General features: G+C 43.7%; 1 protein-coding gene across 7 annotated transcripts in view; it reads left to right on the top strand.

The window, feature by feature from the left end:
• syt14a (synaptotagmin XIVa) overlaps positions 1–17,231 on the top strand; it is a 51,586-nt gene that overhangs the window by 21,179 nt on the left and 13,176 nt on the right. For all 7 annotated transcript variants that reach the window (XM_048228068.1, XM_048228069.1, XM_048228067.1 and 4 more), the window contains exons 3-4: positions 7,546–7,698; positions 12,430–12,648. In XM_048228068.1, the coding sequence (XP_048084025.1) occupies positions 7,599–7,698; positions 12,430–12,648 (319 nt within the window). In that variant the 5' untranslated portion in view covers positions 7,546–7,598. The remainder of the gene's footprint in view (positions 1–7,545; positions 7,699–12,429; positions 12,649–17,231) is intronic.

The following is a 17,231-nucleotide window of genomic DNA, read 5'->3' as shown; positions in this document are numbered from 1 at the left end:
TTAACGGGCCAAAGTTGAAGAGATGTTGTCCGTTATTGTTCGTGCAAATATAGGCTGATTCATGTTCTCTTGCATTGTGTAACTGAGGTCCATGGCTAGTCTGGCTTTCACCAGACCAAGCTCAATCTTTTAAGAAATCAAAAAATAAATAGCGGGCAGATCAGGCTGGGTTCACCCAGCCTAGTCCATAGGCACCCGATATTGTTTAATTTTCCGATTGAGATATCCACGCTCTGACTATTCTAAATGCAAAAATGCATCAGGGAGTTATGACAAAACTGTAACTAACAAACTAGATCCTAATAGAAAGCTGTTAGCTTCCCTAAGCTACAGGTAGGCTTATAAGGTAGGCCTATTTACAACATAAATTGTCAATAGGCTATGCTGGCTTAATAAAATAAAATCTCCATTGAAACCAATGGCTTAAATATACAGTATCAAGCGGACTTAAACTGCCATACCGTGGCGAAAAGTTGTAATAAAATTCCGCGCTCCACGAGTCAAGGAAAGCGCCTTGAATGAAGTAGCCACTTCTAAATGGGACCCACTACACAGTAGCTTAAGGTGTGTTGCTAAAAGCAGCCATAATGAAATGAAGGTGTCATTGTTTGGATACTTCACACACACGTGCTTTTTAATTTCACAGACTACAACTACCAAGCTGGAATCAAAGCACATCGATTCCCCTCTCACACCCTGCACGCACTTAATAAACAAGCGTCTCAGTCTCACGCCTGTATAGGCAAAACTGTATCAGACCGGTGTAACGTTGTAATGGTAAATCTTCCATTGCACAGAATGATTTTTGTAGCACGTGCAACAAATGACAGTCGAAAGATACAATTACAGTGCTGCTATCAATTTGCTTGGTATAACCGTATTTATAGTTTTCTACAAATGCAATCAATCAAATTGGCCTCCATCACTCAACCAATGCTAACGGTAACATTACCTAGGTCCTTATTGATATTATAAGATTAACGTACCTGCAGTAAAAACCAAGCATGTCCGATAAACATCCTCAGATTTATTTCGGCTTCAAGAAGAAATGGGAATTAGATTTCATGTGAACATCATCCTATCCTTATTAGATGCGGTAAACTAGTCCTTGTAGGAAGCGTCCATTGTTTTTCCATCCCACTTTTAACTTCCAACAAAATTACGTCTCACTGCAACGATGCGCCATCTAGTGGACAAACGACTACTTATCGCCAATACTGGAAATGCAGCCATGATGATGATGAATATTTATTTTGGCTTTCTTTTAATGCTACTAAATTTGTAATTATGTATCGGCCGTTCTAATACCGATAGTATGTGGGTGCCTGTGTGTGTGTGCATGTGTATATGTGTGCACCGCCATCTACAGGCCAATGAGTGTACAGTCACTAAATGTACACAAAACCTAATTTTTTTAGACCCCCCCATGGATGAAATTCTAAGAAACTTGGCATACTACCAGAGAATGCCAGGTCAATCATACACATAAAATTTGGTGCAGTTCTGAACATCTTAACTGAAGATAGGGGCGATTAAAGCAGAATAAAATTGCATTTTCATTTTTTACCCGGGGGGTGCAAATCACAAATGAGTGATTATGGGCCAGATTGATGTGGGCCCTTGAGACCAACATACCATAAAAGATTCTTCATCCTCAGTGCAACGGGGGCCCAGCACGGGGACGAAACAATTTTTTTCCGTAAAAGTCTAGTGGGGCTACATACCCACCAAATTTCATGTGCCCCGGTGGTTCGGTGTCCCGGGTATCGTTGACCAAAAATTCAGGAAGTAGATGAGGGGAAAAAAAAAAAAAAAAACTTTGACAATCCCTATATGACCGCTTCGCTAGCGGCGGTCATAATAAATGAAGTGTAAGACAAGTCTTGTGTTCTAGTACCATAGACTATAAAATAGGTTCTAGTACCGTGAGCAATAGTGTGTCCAGGGATTTCAATTATTTGTTTTATGTATTCAGTAAGTGGCTGCCAAAACTGGGAAACCGAGAACAGGACCATTCAATGTCTTCTTTTGAAAAGTGTCCAGTATGTGATTTTGTACTTTTATGAAATCATGTTAATTATTGTATAAGGATCAGGACAGTTCAGTCAGTAGTAGGAATGTCTTGTCATCATGTAGAGCTTCACCGTCATCACTGTAATGTTTAATAGAGCTCTTACGAAATGAATTAGACTTGCACCCTTTATCTTTTACTATCTGGCACACAAGCATAGTTTCCCAGATCCATCATTATGATGTGTGCTGCAGACATCCGATTCAGAGATATAATCATGAAAGCATTTCAAAGACTTCAGTGGATTTGTCCTCACCCCTTTTCTCCACACAAACCTTTTTGAGTCTGATTTGATAATAATTGTACTTAATTCTGAATGCCATGCATACCACCATATCAAGTTCTAAAGGCACCCACCGTGAACTTGATCAGTTATATCTCAGCCCATAGTTGGATTGTTCGGGGTTAGTTGTGTGTGTGTGTGTGTGTGTGTGTGTGTGTGTGTGTGTGTGTGTGTGGTGTGTGGTGTGTGTGTGTGGTTTGTGTTTGTCTGTCTTGTGTGTGTGTGTGTGTGTGTGTTATGTGTGTAATATGTGTGTGTTTATGTGTACAATCTGTTGCTGACAGCTGATACTGATTTGCCGAAGGAGCCGGTGTGATGGCCATTACACTAAGGGTCAAGCAGCAAATTTGAGCAGTATTTCCATCACAGGCTTGTTGTGTAATGAGGCCAGACAGTGTGCATTTCACGCCCCCTGTCCATCTATCACACTCTAACATGAGAGTGGAAACACTTCTCAACTTCCACATCAAATTAGTTCCACATTTATATTAGAGGAAGAACTCGTTGCATTTTACAATGCAAATACGTGGTACTACTAGTACATATAGGCATAATAAATAGACTTATGAAATTTCAACTCACATTATTAGTACAATGGAGATAACAGCAACCTGTAATCACTTTAAGCAAGCAAAAGAAGTGCAGCTCCTAAAGGCAGTAACGAGTATCCGCACCCTTGTGTCTCTGTGTCTTGTCTGTCCTGGCTCAGAGGGGCCTCCCGGCGCTGTGTAATCACCTTTAATGCTCCCTGGAACAGAAGCTGGCTGCCAGACCAGGTGGGAGCAGCCGCTTTAATGACCAGACCTTGGCATAAGTTTAGACACTGAGAGGAGACCTCTCCAGTACTCTGAGTGTTAAGGGATGAGCGCCTGTCATATCTGTGCAACCCTACACACACACACACACACACACACACACACACACACACACACAGACACACACGTCTTACCAAATACTAAAGGGGGAGTTAGGGACAGGATTGTGTTGCACCTCCATTTGAATTATTTAAGTTGTCAGTGTGATTTGAGGGGTTACAGCAATCGGCTGTTTTGATGGATGGTATGCTCTACTACCATAATATCCTCCTTTCTCATCTCAGGAAATGAGAATGGTTCTTCTCTTGCTCTTTCTCTTTCTCTCTTTCCTCTCTCTTCCCTCTTTTTTCTCTCTCACTCTCTTTTTCACACACACACACACACACACACACACACACCGCAAGAATGCACTTGATTTTTTTATTCTTCTGACACGGCCATAAAACTTTAAACTGCTCAGCAACTTTTGATGCTCAACATAATGGGATTGGCAATATTGAAATGGACTAAAACAACATTAAATTGTCATATCTCCCTGATCCACTGCCATCAGATTTGAATGGATAGAATGTTACATAAGTGAACTGATGATCTACTAGAAATGACCTGCAATAATTCCTCCTTTTAATTCATCCCCACTTTATGATGCACAAATATGGACCCTATCCACCGGTCTAAAGCCACTAACATGTGACATTTCACTCTAATGCCCATTTAGTTTTGCATGGCTTCGTTGGGTCAGTCTGATGTGCTGCAGGTACTCATTAGCAGATGAAAGGCATCTCTGGCTGCCTGATTGAATGAGCTGACCATCTAGTGCGGGGGTGAGGGATGACAACAAGGGCATCAACAGACATGGGTTTGTTGTCTTCAGAGGTCTTTCTGAGCCATATTGATTGAGAAGATCTACCTCACATTTGTAGTTCAGCACATGTAGGACATTATAACATCATCAGAAGTTGATTGCTTCTCAGTAATATATCGTAAAGACACCAACTTTGACACAGACAACACAAAATGTGCAATGTTCTATAAAACTAAATGATATCTTAGCAGAAATCAGAGCGCTTGACACATTGCTGGGCGGATGTCAACGAAAGGCCTGATTGAACGACTCTTGAGATTTAGTTAATCCGGCTGAATGTCGGACAGAAAAACAGGATCTGTCTACAAGTGGCCAATCAAGAGATTGACCCTTAAGTCAGTCCAAAGATAGGTATCAGGTAGACACCTCAGACTATGGACTTGAGAAAGTCCACAATCTAAGAATCGTGAGATTTGAGAAAGGCAAAATTTCATTTTGGTTTCAGTTGAACAAAACCTTTGAGCTTGAAAGTAGCTTATTTTCTGACTAAAATACCAACTGCCATGTGCTATTTATAGGAGGTTGATAATCATTTGGCTTGGCAATTTCTCACATTTTTATAATTTCATATTTGTATCAAATCTGCGATTAGGCACATCTCAAAATAGGAGCATGTTGTTCAGCCGTACACAAAACAGACACAAAATGCCCTGTGAGTCAGCCTGGCTGTGGCAGGGACTGGCATCCCATTCTCAAGCCTCTCCTGCTGTTTAAATCCAGCCACATATATAGCGGAGACAACACAGCCTTGCCGCTAATCAGAGACACCTGTAGCAACTCGACACCCGGGTGCTGCGCACACAGCCGCCATGGCAACCACTGCATCGTTTTTTGAGGGGTGACCTTTCTATCTTTCCCCATTAACCCTTCTCCTCCTGCTTGGCAGAACCTCTCTTTGCCTGCTGCCTTGCATTGTGTTCATCTCTCTCACATTCCTCACCTGTTGGTCTGTTCTGTTCCAATAGTTCTATACTGCCAGGTTAGTGAGCAGAAACTTTTCCTGCCTTTTTCCTCTCAAGGTTCATGAATATCTGCCTTATTTCAATTTCCCATTTAGAAATAATATGTTAATAAACTATCATGTTTACAGTAGAAACGTAGAATTGCAAGTGGATGTAGATAACTAAATGAATAAGCCATCATCTTCTAGGGCCCTAGCACGGAATACACTGAAAAGCATGAAATAGTACCAAGAATATGAAATTGAAGGTCTTTCAAAGACCACACTTGTGTACAAACAAACTGAAAACAATAGAGCTTTCCCATTCATTTTCATCACAAAAAAACAAACGCACATCGCATATCAATTATTTTATTTATTCTTCAAAGCGCACTCACTGCGTGCAAACACAAGACTTCCTCCTCTCAGTTCCGGAAGGTACTGATGCTTAACTAAATTACAGCACTTCAAGAGTGTATTGCTCTTTTGGAGCAATCAACAAAACAAATGTATTGACAAGCTCCACAGAGTCTGATTCTCTGAGACAAGAGAATGAAACTCTGTTTTTCCATTAAGGAGCTGGTGTTCTTTAGCAATGAGTGGCAGCTCTGTCTGTGTTTGTCCATTTCAATCTCCAGTGAAACGTACTGCTGCTCTGACTTTGTAATCTAAGACCAAATTGCGTTCAGTCTTTGAATCAGAGCCAGTGGCACAGTGCGTCCAAGTCATGCATGGCTTTGCAACTGGAACAGATACTTGGATGCACACTTTGGAAAGGGATGAATAAATTGGTGTGACCTGGAAAGTATGTGATGAACATGATTTTCTAATCTATTCAGTAGACTGAGAATTATGATTTCATAGTTTTCTCATTAGAAGTGTTGGATGGCTGTGGAATTTTTATTCTCATAAAAGTCATTAGTGAACGGCTAACTAATCAACACCAATAGTAAACAATTCTTATACTGCTTTGAGTTCCTTAGAAGCATATGTAGTATTGCTGAATCATAGCATCAACAGTGTGTTGATTAAAAGTCGCCATCTTGTTTTTAATTGCTCAGTCATTCAGACAGTACATAGCCATGACGTGACCTCAGACTGGCAAGAGTGTTGACACCCCAACACCCTGTGTAGGGCCAGAGGAGCCTGTGCTGTTAGTCTCTTGGTGTGACAGTTTGACTCATTTCTAGGGCTGTCAAAATAACTGATTAATTTCGATTAATTAATTTGAGAAAAAATAACTGATTAAAAAAAATAACGCAGATTAATTGATTCCGTATGACCTTCCCTAGTCAGTAACCATTAGACTGTAAAAAGGAGGAGGGAGAAGAAAATGTCTGGATCATTGATTGGAACATTTACTTTTAAAAAACGGCCTGATGGTGTTGATTAAAGGGACACCAGGCAAGCCTGATGCTTTTTCTCTACGAAACTCCCCCTCGCTCGGTCTGAAGCTCTTTTCCTTTTCTTTGCGTCTTCCGTCAAGGGTTTTCGCTGCTTCTTCGCCGGCTCTGCCATTATACACAGGTTTGCAACAATCTCTAGCGTTTCGTTAGCCTGCCTCTGTGCGGTAAACTGATCCTGCTTCGGTCGGCGGGTAGGATACACCGAACTTGCAAGTGGGATATTCTTCCTACAGGCAGTAGGGGCGGGCGAGAGAGCGAGAGACTTACGAAGATGATTAATTAACACGAAAACGTTGCCTGGTGTCCCTTTAAAATAAAGTCCTCTGCAATGTCTGCAGCAAGGAATTTGCATATCATCAACTCTAAAGTCGCACATCAATGCAAAGAAATAGACATTGAGGGGAGTGTTCATTTATTTTCATTGTGTCCCCTAGGTTATATCTGTGGCCTGAAATACCTTGTATATGAAAAAAAACTTCTTCCCGAAGCACTTTTGAATGAATTTCCTCAGCATATTAGGTCATATCATAGATTATTATAGCCATTATTAAAATAATAATAAAAGAGTTTTTGAACTTTAATGTCATTAATGCTGATTATTCAATGATTCATTTGAATTTAAATATTTAAAATACTTTCACAGCAAATATTATATATGCGATTAATTAATCACAGAGTATGTAATTAATTAGATTAATTTTTTTTAATCGATTGACAGCCCTACTCATTACGAATGGCAGTCAGTCATCAGGAACACCTCATGTGTAAGAACACATTAATCATAGATGGCTGCATTTCATCTTAACAAGTGACGCTGAGTCTACAACAAAGTCCACATGCTGTTCTCATGTGTTGACGTGCTGACATCAACATTGTGTGCAATTAACTACCTCAAAGATATGCAAAAACTGTGCCAACCCAAGCAATAGTGCAGTCGGTACTTAGAGTAACAGGGTGTTAAGTCCCAGAATAGAGCTCTATGTAGTGCACATAAGGTCTCAGCCTGGTAGTAGCCCATGGCTACTAATGAGAACCACACTAGTTGCCTACTTCAAAAAGTGCCAAATTTCTGCATACTGTTGCTTCAAGGTTTTTTCAATGGATGCTGTAATACATGTTGCTGAGGCCATTTCAGTTCCTCATTGCGTTGTCCTTGTCTGTGCAGTGTCTCCTGAAGCTCTGGGGTTCCTGACGGCCATCGGGGTCTTCATCGTCCTCATGATCCTGCTCTTTTTATACCTCAACAACAAGCTGTCCTTGGAGACTGCTGGGCCTCTGCCGTGCCTTGATGACTACAAGAAAAGCAAGGAATTGCAAGGTGAGCATGTCATGAAAGACATGTGTAATTATATGTGACTAAGGCCAAACATTTAAGTTCATCCCAGGTGGACTATGAAGCTGACCACAATAATACAGATTCTCCCACTATATGTGTATTTTTCTTTGATATGTGTCCCAAAGATATCACAAGCCATGGACATTCTTCTTCCTCAGAAACTGTCAGTTGAATTTACTTCAGGGTTTTTGGCAGTTTGTTTCATTTTCTGTCTATCTGTCTGTTGTTGTTTTGTTCTTAACTGAAAGTCTGACTTGTCACTTGAAATCAGAGCCAGCTATGGTTGGCTGAAGGCTTGTTCTCAGTGATGGCCCAGAATGGGATAAGGCCACCTAATGCCTGCCAGCGTCTCAGACGCGATGTAATCGAGCTGTAATCAGCATTCTCCAAAGGGTATCAAATTAGCTGCCGGGGCGTGCTTGTCCTAGACTTTTGGCAATGATAGACAGGCACACACATGCCTACACACACACACACATACACACACACATGCATACACACACTCACTCACTCACTCACTCAGACACGTACACAAATACCTACTAGCACAGTTCTATAGGCTTATCACTCTGTCCAATTAAATCTGTCATGCATTGCAGCTGTATTTTAAAAGATTAAATCTTGCACTTCTGTAAAGAAATCAGTGAAATGCTCATTGACACGCTAGTAGTGTGTAGCTTTATCTGTTTGGCCAGTGTAAAACCCTAGTTAGCTTTAGTTGCCAAAGAAAAGGTTCTGAAGTACAAGAGGGACTGTGTCCCTGTCTCTATCAATCTATCCATAACTAAGCAAAGCAAAGCTAAGGGTGAGCTGAACTTCTGTGATTGATCACAGGGGTCAGACACCAGGGCAAACCGATATGGTCAATAATGAATCATGACGGCTCATGTAACACCTCTGGGTGAACACTTGAGACCGCTCTCAGCCACTGGAGCACATTTTCACAAGCTCATTGTGAACTGTAGGTAGACGTAACTGTGTTTTCCTTCTGGACATGCAAAACCAACGCTGTGCGCAACATGCCATCATGCAAAAATGTTAAGATATTTCAGTTCAGAATACATTGCCATATGAAACATGTTTTTAATCTTTTGGGTTTTCTAGTAGTAGGCAAAGAATTCTTACTAGTAATAAGAATTAAACACAGGTATGCTGAGAACTGTCACGTAAATGAGAGTGCTTTTATCCAGTCCACTGCCATAGGTCCTTATAATCATATAAAAACAATGTGAGTTTAGAAACAGGGTTGGTGTCATTTCAATACAAAAACAGGCCACAAAAGAGGAGCTAACCTTTCAATTTCTCTCCCAAGTAAACATATGGATTCTCTGTCTTTATGTATGTGGAGTTGACAGCTTGTATGCAGGGCACAGTCAGTCAGTATTGTTCCACAGTGTTTAGTTTTCATATGGAGCATGTTGTATTGATTGTTGTATTGAACACACCACAGTGCAGGAGAACTAACAAATCAGTAGAGAATACATAGTGATTGCCTCGACATTGTGAAGCACACAATTGGTGCTATAAATATGATAGTGTCAGGAAACACAGATGGTATCTTGTGTATAATTCAGAGTTTTCCAAATGTCTGCGCTGGATTTGCATAGCATTAGTCAGGAGTGGGCCACTATCCAGTGCAGTGCAGTCGTTGGGCTGTGCCATAGAGGAGCCGATCTGGAAAAACAGGGCGGATTGTCCCTCACCACTGCGGCATTATAAATGTGTTCAAGCGACTGCATTGGCACAGATTAAGTGTTAAGTTTGTGTGTTAAGATAAAGTGTTAAGCCTAAGCAAGTGTCACAGACTTCTGAGCCTCTCAGCTGTCCCTCTGTATCTCACTCTGTCAGAAAACAGCGTTTGACTCAAGACACTTCATGATTTATACTTGGTGAAAAGTACTCAAATTCTTCCCAGGAGCATCAGTGCTAGCATCCAGCTTTTCAACATGTCGTCGCACAACTGGTGACCGACCACTCAACTTTAATCCGTGTGTCCAACCAGGTCTTAGAGCATAGGCTGCAGTGGCCAGTGACTCTGGGGAATCCCACGGTGATTAATTTCCTGGCTCCCGTCTGCATGTAGATGAGACCCAGTGCTTTTTTGGACACTGTCCAGCGAGACTCCCCTTCCCCAAGCGGGGATGAATGACTGGGACTAGGGCTTATATTGAGAGACAGGGACTAAAATAGAGAACACACTGTCCAAAAGTAGTGATTAGATATGTCAGTGTCCTTCATTAAAGTGTGCTAATGGAGATCTGCCTGTGATAACCTTTTGGTAAATGTATATGGATTTTATCAAAGCACACAGTTCTTCTGAGATGGGATTTGATGGTGTAGGTCTTTTATCAAAGCAGACAGTTCTTCTGAGATGGGATTTGATGGTGTAGGTGTACAGTTCTTCCGGGATGGGATTTGATGGCGTAGGCCTCTTTGGCATGCTAACTTGTGTATGGGAAGTAAAGGATTTGCGTAAGATTGTACTTATTTTTTATCCATCCTTGTGACACCTTTGAATTGAAAGGACCTTGCTGAGCTTGGCAAGTGCATTTACTTGTTAAACTCCTAGCTGGCTGTCTTTTTCCCACATAGACCCATGTGTGTACTGAATGGGAATCCATCAAGACAATCTCCCATTTGATTCAGGAGAGTTTCTTTCAAAGTCCATCATACTGTACATCTGATCCAGGGAGTCCTCCCGCCAGGCGGAGTTAAGGCCTTCCCCCAAGTCATCATGGCCTTCCTCAAGAGCCTGCAGCAGAGCTTACCCTCCATCTCCTCCATCTTGGACTCCGTCTCGGAGAAGGTGGACGACCTGGCCTTTGCCATCGGCGATGTCACTTACAGCGTCAGTGGTGAGCTAGCTGAGCAGGTCAACACCGTCATCCACAAGGTGCAGGTCAAGGAGCAGGAGAGGCTGTGGAAGATGGAGGCGGCTGAGAAAGAGGCTGCAGCGAAGCAAGCGGCTGCCCTGGAGGCCTCCCTAGAGCCCCACCCACACACAGTGGTATCAGCCCAGGAGGGAGGCTCCATGCAAGGCCAGCTGAGGCAGAAGGCCTCATTCAACAGCAAGACTTCGTTGAGCCAGTCCAGCCGCAACGCTGAGGCTTACACCACAGACTATGGGACAGGCACGGACCTGTCCACAGAGACTTTCTCTACGGGGAGTGACCTGTCCCAAACTCCTGATGGTCTCAAAGAGAAGGACAGTGTTTCACAAATGGCAGGAAAGACCAGCTCTGAAGAAATAAACCACTCAGACGATAACAAAAGCTTCCGGACACCTCAAGCATCATCAGTTGTCAACAAGAGTTCACTTTCCCAAGAAGATTTGAAAACAGGTAGGCCCAAGAAAGAAGAGGACTTGGCTAAAATGAAGAAGACCCAGGAGAAGATCATCAAACGCCTCTCATCCAGCTCCAAGGGTAGGCCAAAACGAGGCAGTGCCAGGGGACCAGGTGAGGGACTGAGTGCCCGACTGCTCTGTGATCTGCTTCTCTTGTCTTGCCAGTGTCTGTCAACTGGCCTAATCTGCTCTGACTTCCACCCTGAATCTGTCATCTCCGCTCTGGTCTTCTCAACCGGCTGCATGTCTATTCCCTTCACTTCCAGCTGAGAGATTAGCATGCAGGATCTCACCCACTGTGCCAATGCACGCTCCTGTCAACCTTTCCTGCTGTATCTGATGTATACAGAGAGACATTGTTTGGCATGGCTTAGCATTATCTGGCATACTGTATCTAGCATAGCAGAAGTCAGTGATTAATGTTCATTCATGGGGCATAGTGTGTGAAGACTATATACTGGTGCTGACTGAAACAAATGACCAGGATGTGAATTAAATTTGCCTAGACCTGCCCGTGTACCAATGCTCAACTCCCTCGCAAAGTCTCCCACAAAGGGCCTAGAAAAAGCTACTCTGTGATGAGGGAAAAAAGTATTTAAAAAAAACTCCTGGGCTTTTCATCTGTCGCTCTTGGGTGACCGATAAGCTCTGCCCACGCCACAGATAAACAGGGGCTTAGGTTTCTGGTGGACAATGTGTTCACAATATGTACACTTCTGGAGGGGCCCTAGGATGGCAGACAGAGTGTCTCTAATCCGTCATGAAAATGTATGCAGGTGTGGTGTGCTCTCTGCCTTAGCCAGTGCCTTGTTTGCGGAGCACTTCTGATTTTATTGGGTCATTTTTTATTTTCTGTGCTGCTTAATTTGGAGTTGTATGCATCAGATAAAACACCTAAGAAGCCATCTAGAACCAGCAACAAACGTGTTATTTATGTAAAAAAACATCTGTTCAATAAAAATATACAAACAATTTCTATACTGATATAATGATTGCTCAGAGAAAGTACAGTAGAGTCAACAGTAAATTAGGTGTTGTAATCTGGGCTTTCTGTGTGTGTCTGCTCACTTCGTTAATCAGCTGGAAAACTTTGAGAGTCAGTCTCATGTCTAGAAGGAACTCTGCTGAACCCTAGTGGTGAACAGATTGAAGTGCAGTTGGTCAGGTTTTCTTCTTCTTGTGTCCAGTTTTAGTTTGCAGACTATAGGTCATCAACTGTACTTTTCCATCTAATTTCTTACCATTGTCATATTAGAAAAAACAAACAAACCCAAGTGTGGCTGCATTTGGCCTGAATAGGATAACTGTGACTAAGTGTCTCACTGATTTCTGTATCCTCTCTTCCCATCCCTGTGTGTTGCTCCCAGATAAGAGCTTTGCAGATGGGGACTTCCATGGCTCATCGTCAGACAGCGAGGACGAGGTGATTGGGAAGTACCAGGAGGCCGTGAGTCGCTCCCAGGGGCTGTGTGGGGGTGCAGTTGATGCCCGCCACCCGAAGGGCTATGGCTGGGAGACGCGTCAGAAGTACAGCCCCCTGGCCGCCGAGTACGATGGCTATAGCAGCGAGGCCTCGGCCGAGGACGGTGAGTTTTCTAATGCAGAGTTAATGGAGGGAGGATTCAGTGGTCAACCCTTCCTCCAAAGGGTCAGAGTGTGAAACTTCAGTAGAGGATGAAGAATCGGTAGAATAAATAAAAATAGTTCATTGGTTTGTTTCATAGATAATGAGCTGTCTTTATATTTGTGGAAAGATAAAAAAAAACACTTGTTTACTTCACACTGTGTTATGTCTGACTGGAGTTTGTTTACAAACTGTGTCATGCCCCTTGAGGGTCTCGCTTTTCCCACCATGCACCTATATATAGCCAATGCTAAGAACAGTGTTTACCTTTTTAATAGTATACCATCATTACATCTGAGCAGAATAGTTTCCTTTTACTCTATATCTTTACAGACCCTATAACATAATTTTTTTTAATCTGGGTCACAACTGTGAAGTCTTTAGTGACCACTCAGGACAGCCTTTCAAAAGAACATGCAATAAGAAGATAAGTTGATTTACACCAAACTGTTTCAAACGTCCCAAATGCAATCAGGAGAAATGTTTGCATTGTAGGAAAAAAGGATCAGTCAATACATCCTCATTTACTGAGGAGAGATGCTATATGTATTTTTGGAAAGACACAGATCCTCCATTTCTCTTTAGCCTTGAAATCTACACCCGCTGCTTCTCCAGTCATAACACCAGCTCACCTTCCCCTCCTGACGGGCTGGATTGTGTCTCCTACAGAGAGCCTCCTTTCCCTGTGTTTAAAGATGCCTCCACAAGCTGTTCAGTTCTGCAATTGAGCTTCCCTGTGCCCCCGGCCAAATCACACTAATCCTGTGCAGTCTGTCACATTCACTTTGAAGCTGCTGCTTTTATGAAAGTGTAAAAGTATTCTCAGAGGTGCCACACGTGTTGTTTAGATAGGATTCTCGAGGAGAATTAATTTTATGAGATAAATCAAAAATGCAGCCAGCCACCCTGTGATCATTCAAATCCCTGCAGCGCATGTGTTCTAGAAACTGGTGATTGGGTATGGCATGAGTAAACTGAATATGACCCCATACTAATCCGAGACAGGTCTGCACTAAGAGAATGTTTGTCAGAACCAAATAAAGTAGACATCTGGTCTTACGGTATAGACAGACCAAAATAACACCAGTAGAAAATCATAAATAAATTATAAGTTAGATAGCATCTTACCAAATCAATATATAAATTTACTATTTTGACTGAGAGTAATGGATTTGTGGTTGTTATGAAGCAAGTAATGTTAAAGAAACGGACTGTCTAGAAAATACCTTGTAAATACCTTGTATCTAAATACTATATGCTGCCACTAGGGGGACACCTGGGTCTTTCCAAAAGTGCGAGCTCTAACTGGAGAATATGTCTTGATTTATGCGCTGTAGTTCTGTAGCGCTGCTCCACACATGGCTTTTCTGGGCCTGAGACGTGTGTTACATTACTGTGTACTGGTGCTTGATTAATGCACTATGTGTTCTTCACAATAACATGCCGGAGTGACAGATGAGTGGGTGTGGCGTTTGATGGATGGGACATGACAGGAGCCCATTAATCAGGTACTGATGTTTATTAACGGCCCAATTAGGATCACATGCAGTCATGAATGAGTTTATCTGTGTAATGGCTTTGGCAGTTAGACACAAAATACAGATTGAACAGACCTTAGCGGGCATGTTTAGATGACAATGACCCTCTGTTCTTGAACCAATTTATAAATAAGGTAAATAGCATTAGTAGCATCTAAATACCTTTCTGCGTCCACATTTCTTTGATTTGAACATTGGCACCACATAAGTCAGCAGGGCTTCATAACCAAGTAGAGATGACTGCTCTTTGTTCATGCTGGATTATATGTGCCAGGTGTGCTGGGCTTGTACTCCGGTCCCTTTTATGAGCCTTTCACTCCTTCTATGAAACAAGCCAAGCTGAAAATTGTGGCTACGCAGCCGGATGTGTTTCAAGTACAGTCTGGTCTCAGTTTAGCCAAAAAAAAAGGAAAAGGGTAAAAAAGCTTTTGCATTGATCTGGCAGAGGAGCAGATCTTAATTTCATGAGGCACCCAGATACAGCCATGACTGAATACCTGATACTGAACATCAGAGGGAGATCATGACAGGCCTGACCTTCTTTCATATATTTATATTTTTTTCTCCCCCTCTCCCCCTTAATGCCTCTTCTGAGAAACACACACACACACACACACACACACACACACACACACACACACACACACACACACACACACACACACACACACACTCACTCTGTTTTTCCATTGTGCAAAGTGGAGCGAATCTGGAAGGGAGCACTGTGTCCCCCTGCAAAACACACAGTGCAAAACAAAAGCTGGTTTCCATTTCTCCCTGACAGCCCCGAGGTGGTCGGGGCCAGCTCCCGCCCCTGGAGAGAGTGGTGGTCCGGGCACCCTGCCCAGGCTCCTCATGTCAGAGCCAGCCGGCAGAGCTGCAGGGTGCGGGGCTGGGGTGGTGCTGGTGCTGCTGCTGGGGTGTGGATGGAGAAGGAGGGGCTGGAGAGAGAGCAGAGCGAGAGCAGGGCTAGAGCAGGGCTGCGGTGTTCTTTTGCCCCCGCGTCACCGGAGATGCTTTGGCAGCCATGTTCTCTTTGACTGAGGGGAGAAAGCGAAGAAGACGCCAAAGTCATGCTTGGGCGGCCATTTTCCTGCAGGTTTCTTTTTTTTTTTTTACCTCCCCTCCATCCCAAACCTAGACATCAGGTTAGCAAGCAGGTCTGGACAGTGCCAGGATGAGACAGGGTGTGGATTAAAAGGGGGGGGGCTACACACCGCACTGCATTTGAATGTGAAACAATTCAGGCTGTTTCAAAATGTAAATTTGTGAATGGAGGGGGAGGAGGGGGAAAAAGGAATTATAGAAAAATGCTGGATGTGCGTCTCAGGTGGGAACAGAAGAACAGGAGAAAAGAAATGATCCTCTTGCTGTATGCCCGGGCCAGACAGCCAGCCAGCTATAGGCAGGCAGGCAGGCAGGCAGCAGAGAGAGGCAGGAGTCTTTATCCACGCGAACCTGTCAGAAAAGATGAGATAAATTCACTGCCTGTCTCTCCAACTGCACTAAGGGGCTGTCAAAGAGATGAGGGATGGGTGAATGAGAGGGGGATTCAGAGGAAGTGGAGAAGGGAGGGAGAGGGAGAGTGATGCCTTGTTGCCACATGCTTCCTTTTTCTCTCTGTGTGTGTGTGTGTGTGTGTGTGTGTGTGTGTGTGTGTGTGTGTGTGTGTGTGTGTGTGAGTGAGAGAGAGAGAAAGAGAGACAGACAGAGAGAGTGCAAGAAAGAGAGATACAGACAGAGAGAGTGCAAGAGAGAGTGTGAGAGAGAGAAAGTGCAAGAGAGAGAGGGAGAGAGTGCAAGAGAGAGTGTGTTTGTGAGAGAGAGAGTGGTTGAGAAACAGAGAGAGCTGGAGGGCTTTAGCCGGAGGACATGTGTATTATACATGAGGAGACTGCTGCAGATGCTGGGAGGCCAAGGCTGGGCTCAGCGTCATCACGAGCACTCAGGAGACGTGAGGTTTCGACCAGCCTGAAACAAAGAGCAGGGCAGCCACTGGACCCCAAAGAAGCTTCGCCTTGTCGTGGGAAAAGAACTGACCAGCCGTCCCGATTTGATGCATCTCCAGGGCTTCAGATGCATCAGTATTTGTGTTTATTTTCTGTCTTGCTTTGATCCAGAAAGTTTTTGTTGTTGTAAGTTACTAGTGGTTTCTTCCACCAAAGTGTCTCAAGTCCTTTGACAAGCCAGAGTACAAACAGCATCCTGCCACAGATGACATCCGTGTTGACAGGTTGATGAAAGACTTGTCTGGTCTGCCTCTGTTTACATTCACAGACAGCTCTCCTTCAACCTCCACTCCTCTCCTATGGAGCCCAGGTGTGCTGTTGGAGTTAGCAGCGAGATCTTTGCTATGCGTCTCCCTGTTTAGTTCTGTATGCTGACAGGACTGAGAGATCACAGACTCGGATCACATACAGTCGTCATTCATGTTGTTGCAGCACCAGGTCATGAGATAGGACCTATCACTAATATTTTACCAGAAGGTCTCAAGGTTACACGGCTGTAGTGCACTGCCATGGGAGGCAGTCAAGATGTCATTCATGTTCATACTGCACAGCAGTATTGTAATTTTCCCTGCCAGCCCTTAAGTGCTGACTAGCATTGCGTCGGACGAGCAGCACCTCCCAAATCTCCCAGCAGGTCCCCCCCACCTCCTCCCGCGCCCGACTCACAGTGTCATATGGAGGCCAATGATGAGAAGAAGCCCTCCTTAAGTGTGGCGTCAAACATTAATGCCTCTGTCGGAGGGGAGGGAGGGTTCATCCTGTCATCCTCCCCTCGTTAGGCAGCGAGAGGCTGAGCCGGTGTGACAGCAAGGGACGGGGCGACGGTGACAGTCCCAATTAGCGGGCCCTGCCAACGAGGCGCTAGCTCCCGGCTCGGATCACAACAGCCCGGGGTTCAAAAATGGCGTCTCGCTTTTGATCAGATCCTACCCTCGCGTGTCAGTCAAATTTGCGTCAAGAAGCCTTTCCCACACAGATCTCCATTTTAGTCATTACAT

This window comes from Alosa alosa, chromosome 19, assembly GCF_017589495.1.
Source record: "Alosa alosa isolate M-15738 ecotype Scorff River chromosome 19, AALO_Geno_1.1, whole genome shotgun sequence".
NCBI lineage: Eukaryota > Metazoa > Chordata > Actinopteri > Clupeiformes > Clupeidae > Alosa > Alosa alosa.
This window is presented reverse-complemented; position numbering and strand designations above follow the sequence as displayed.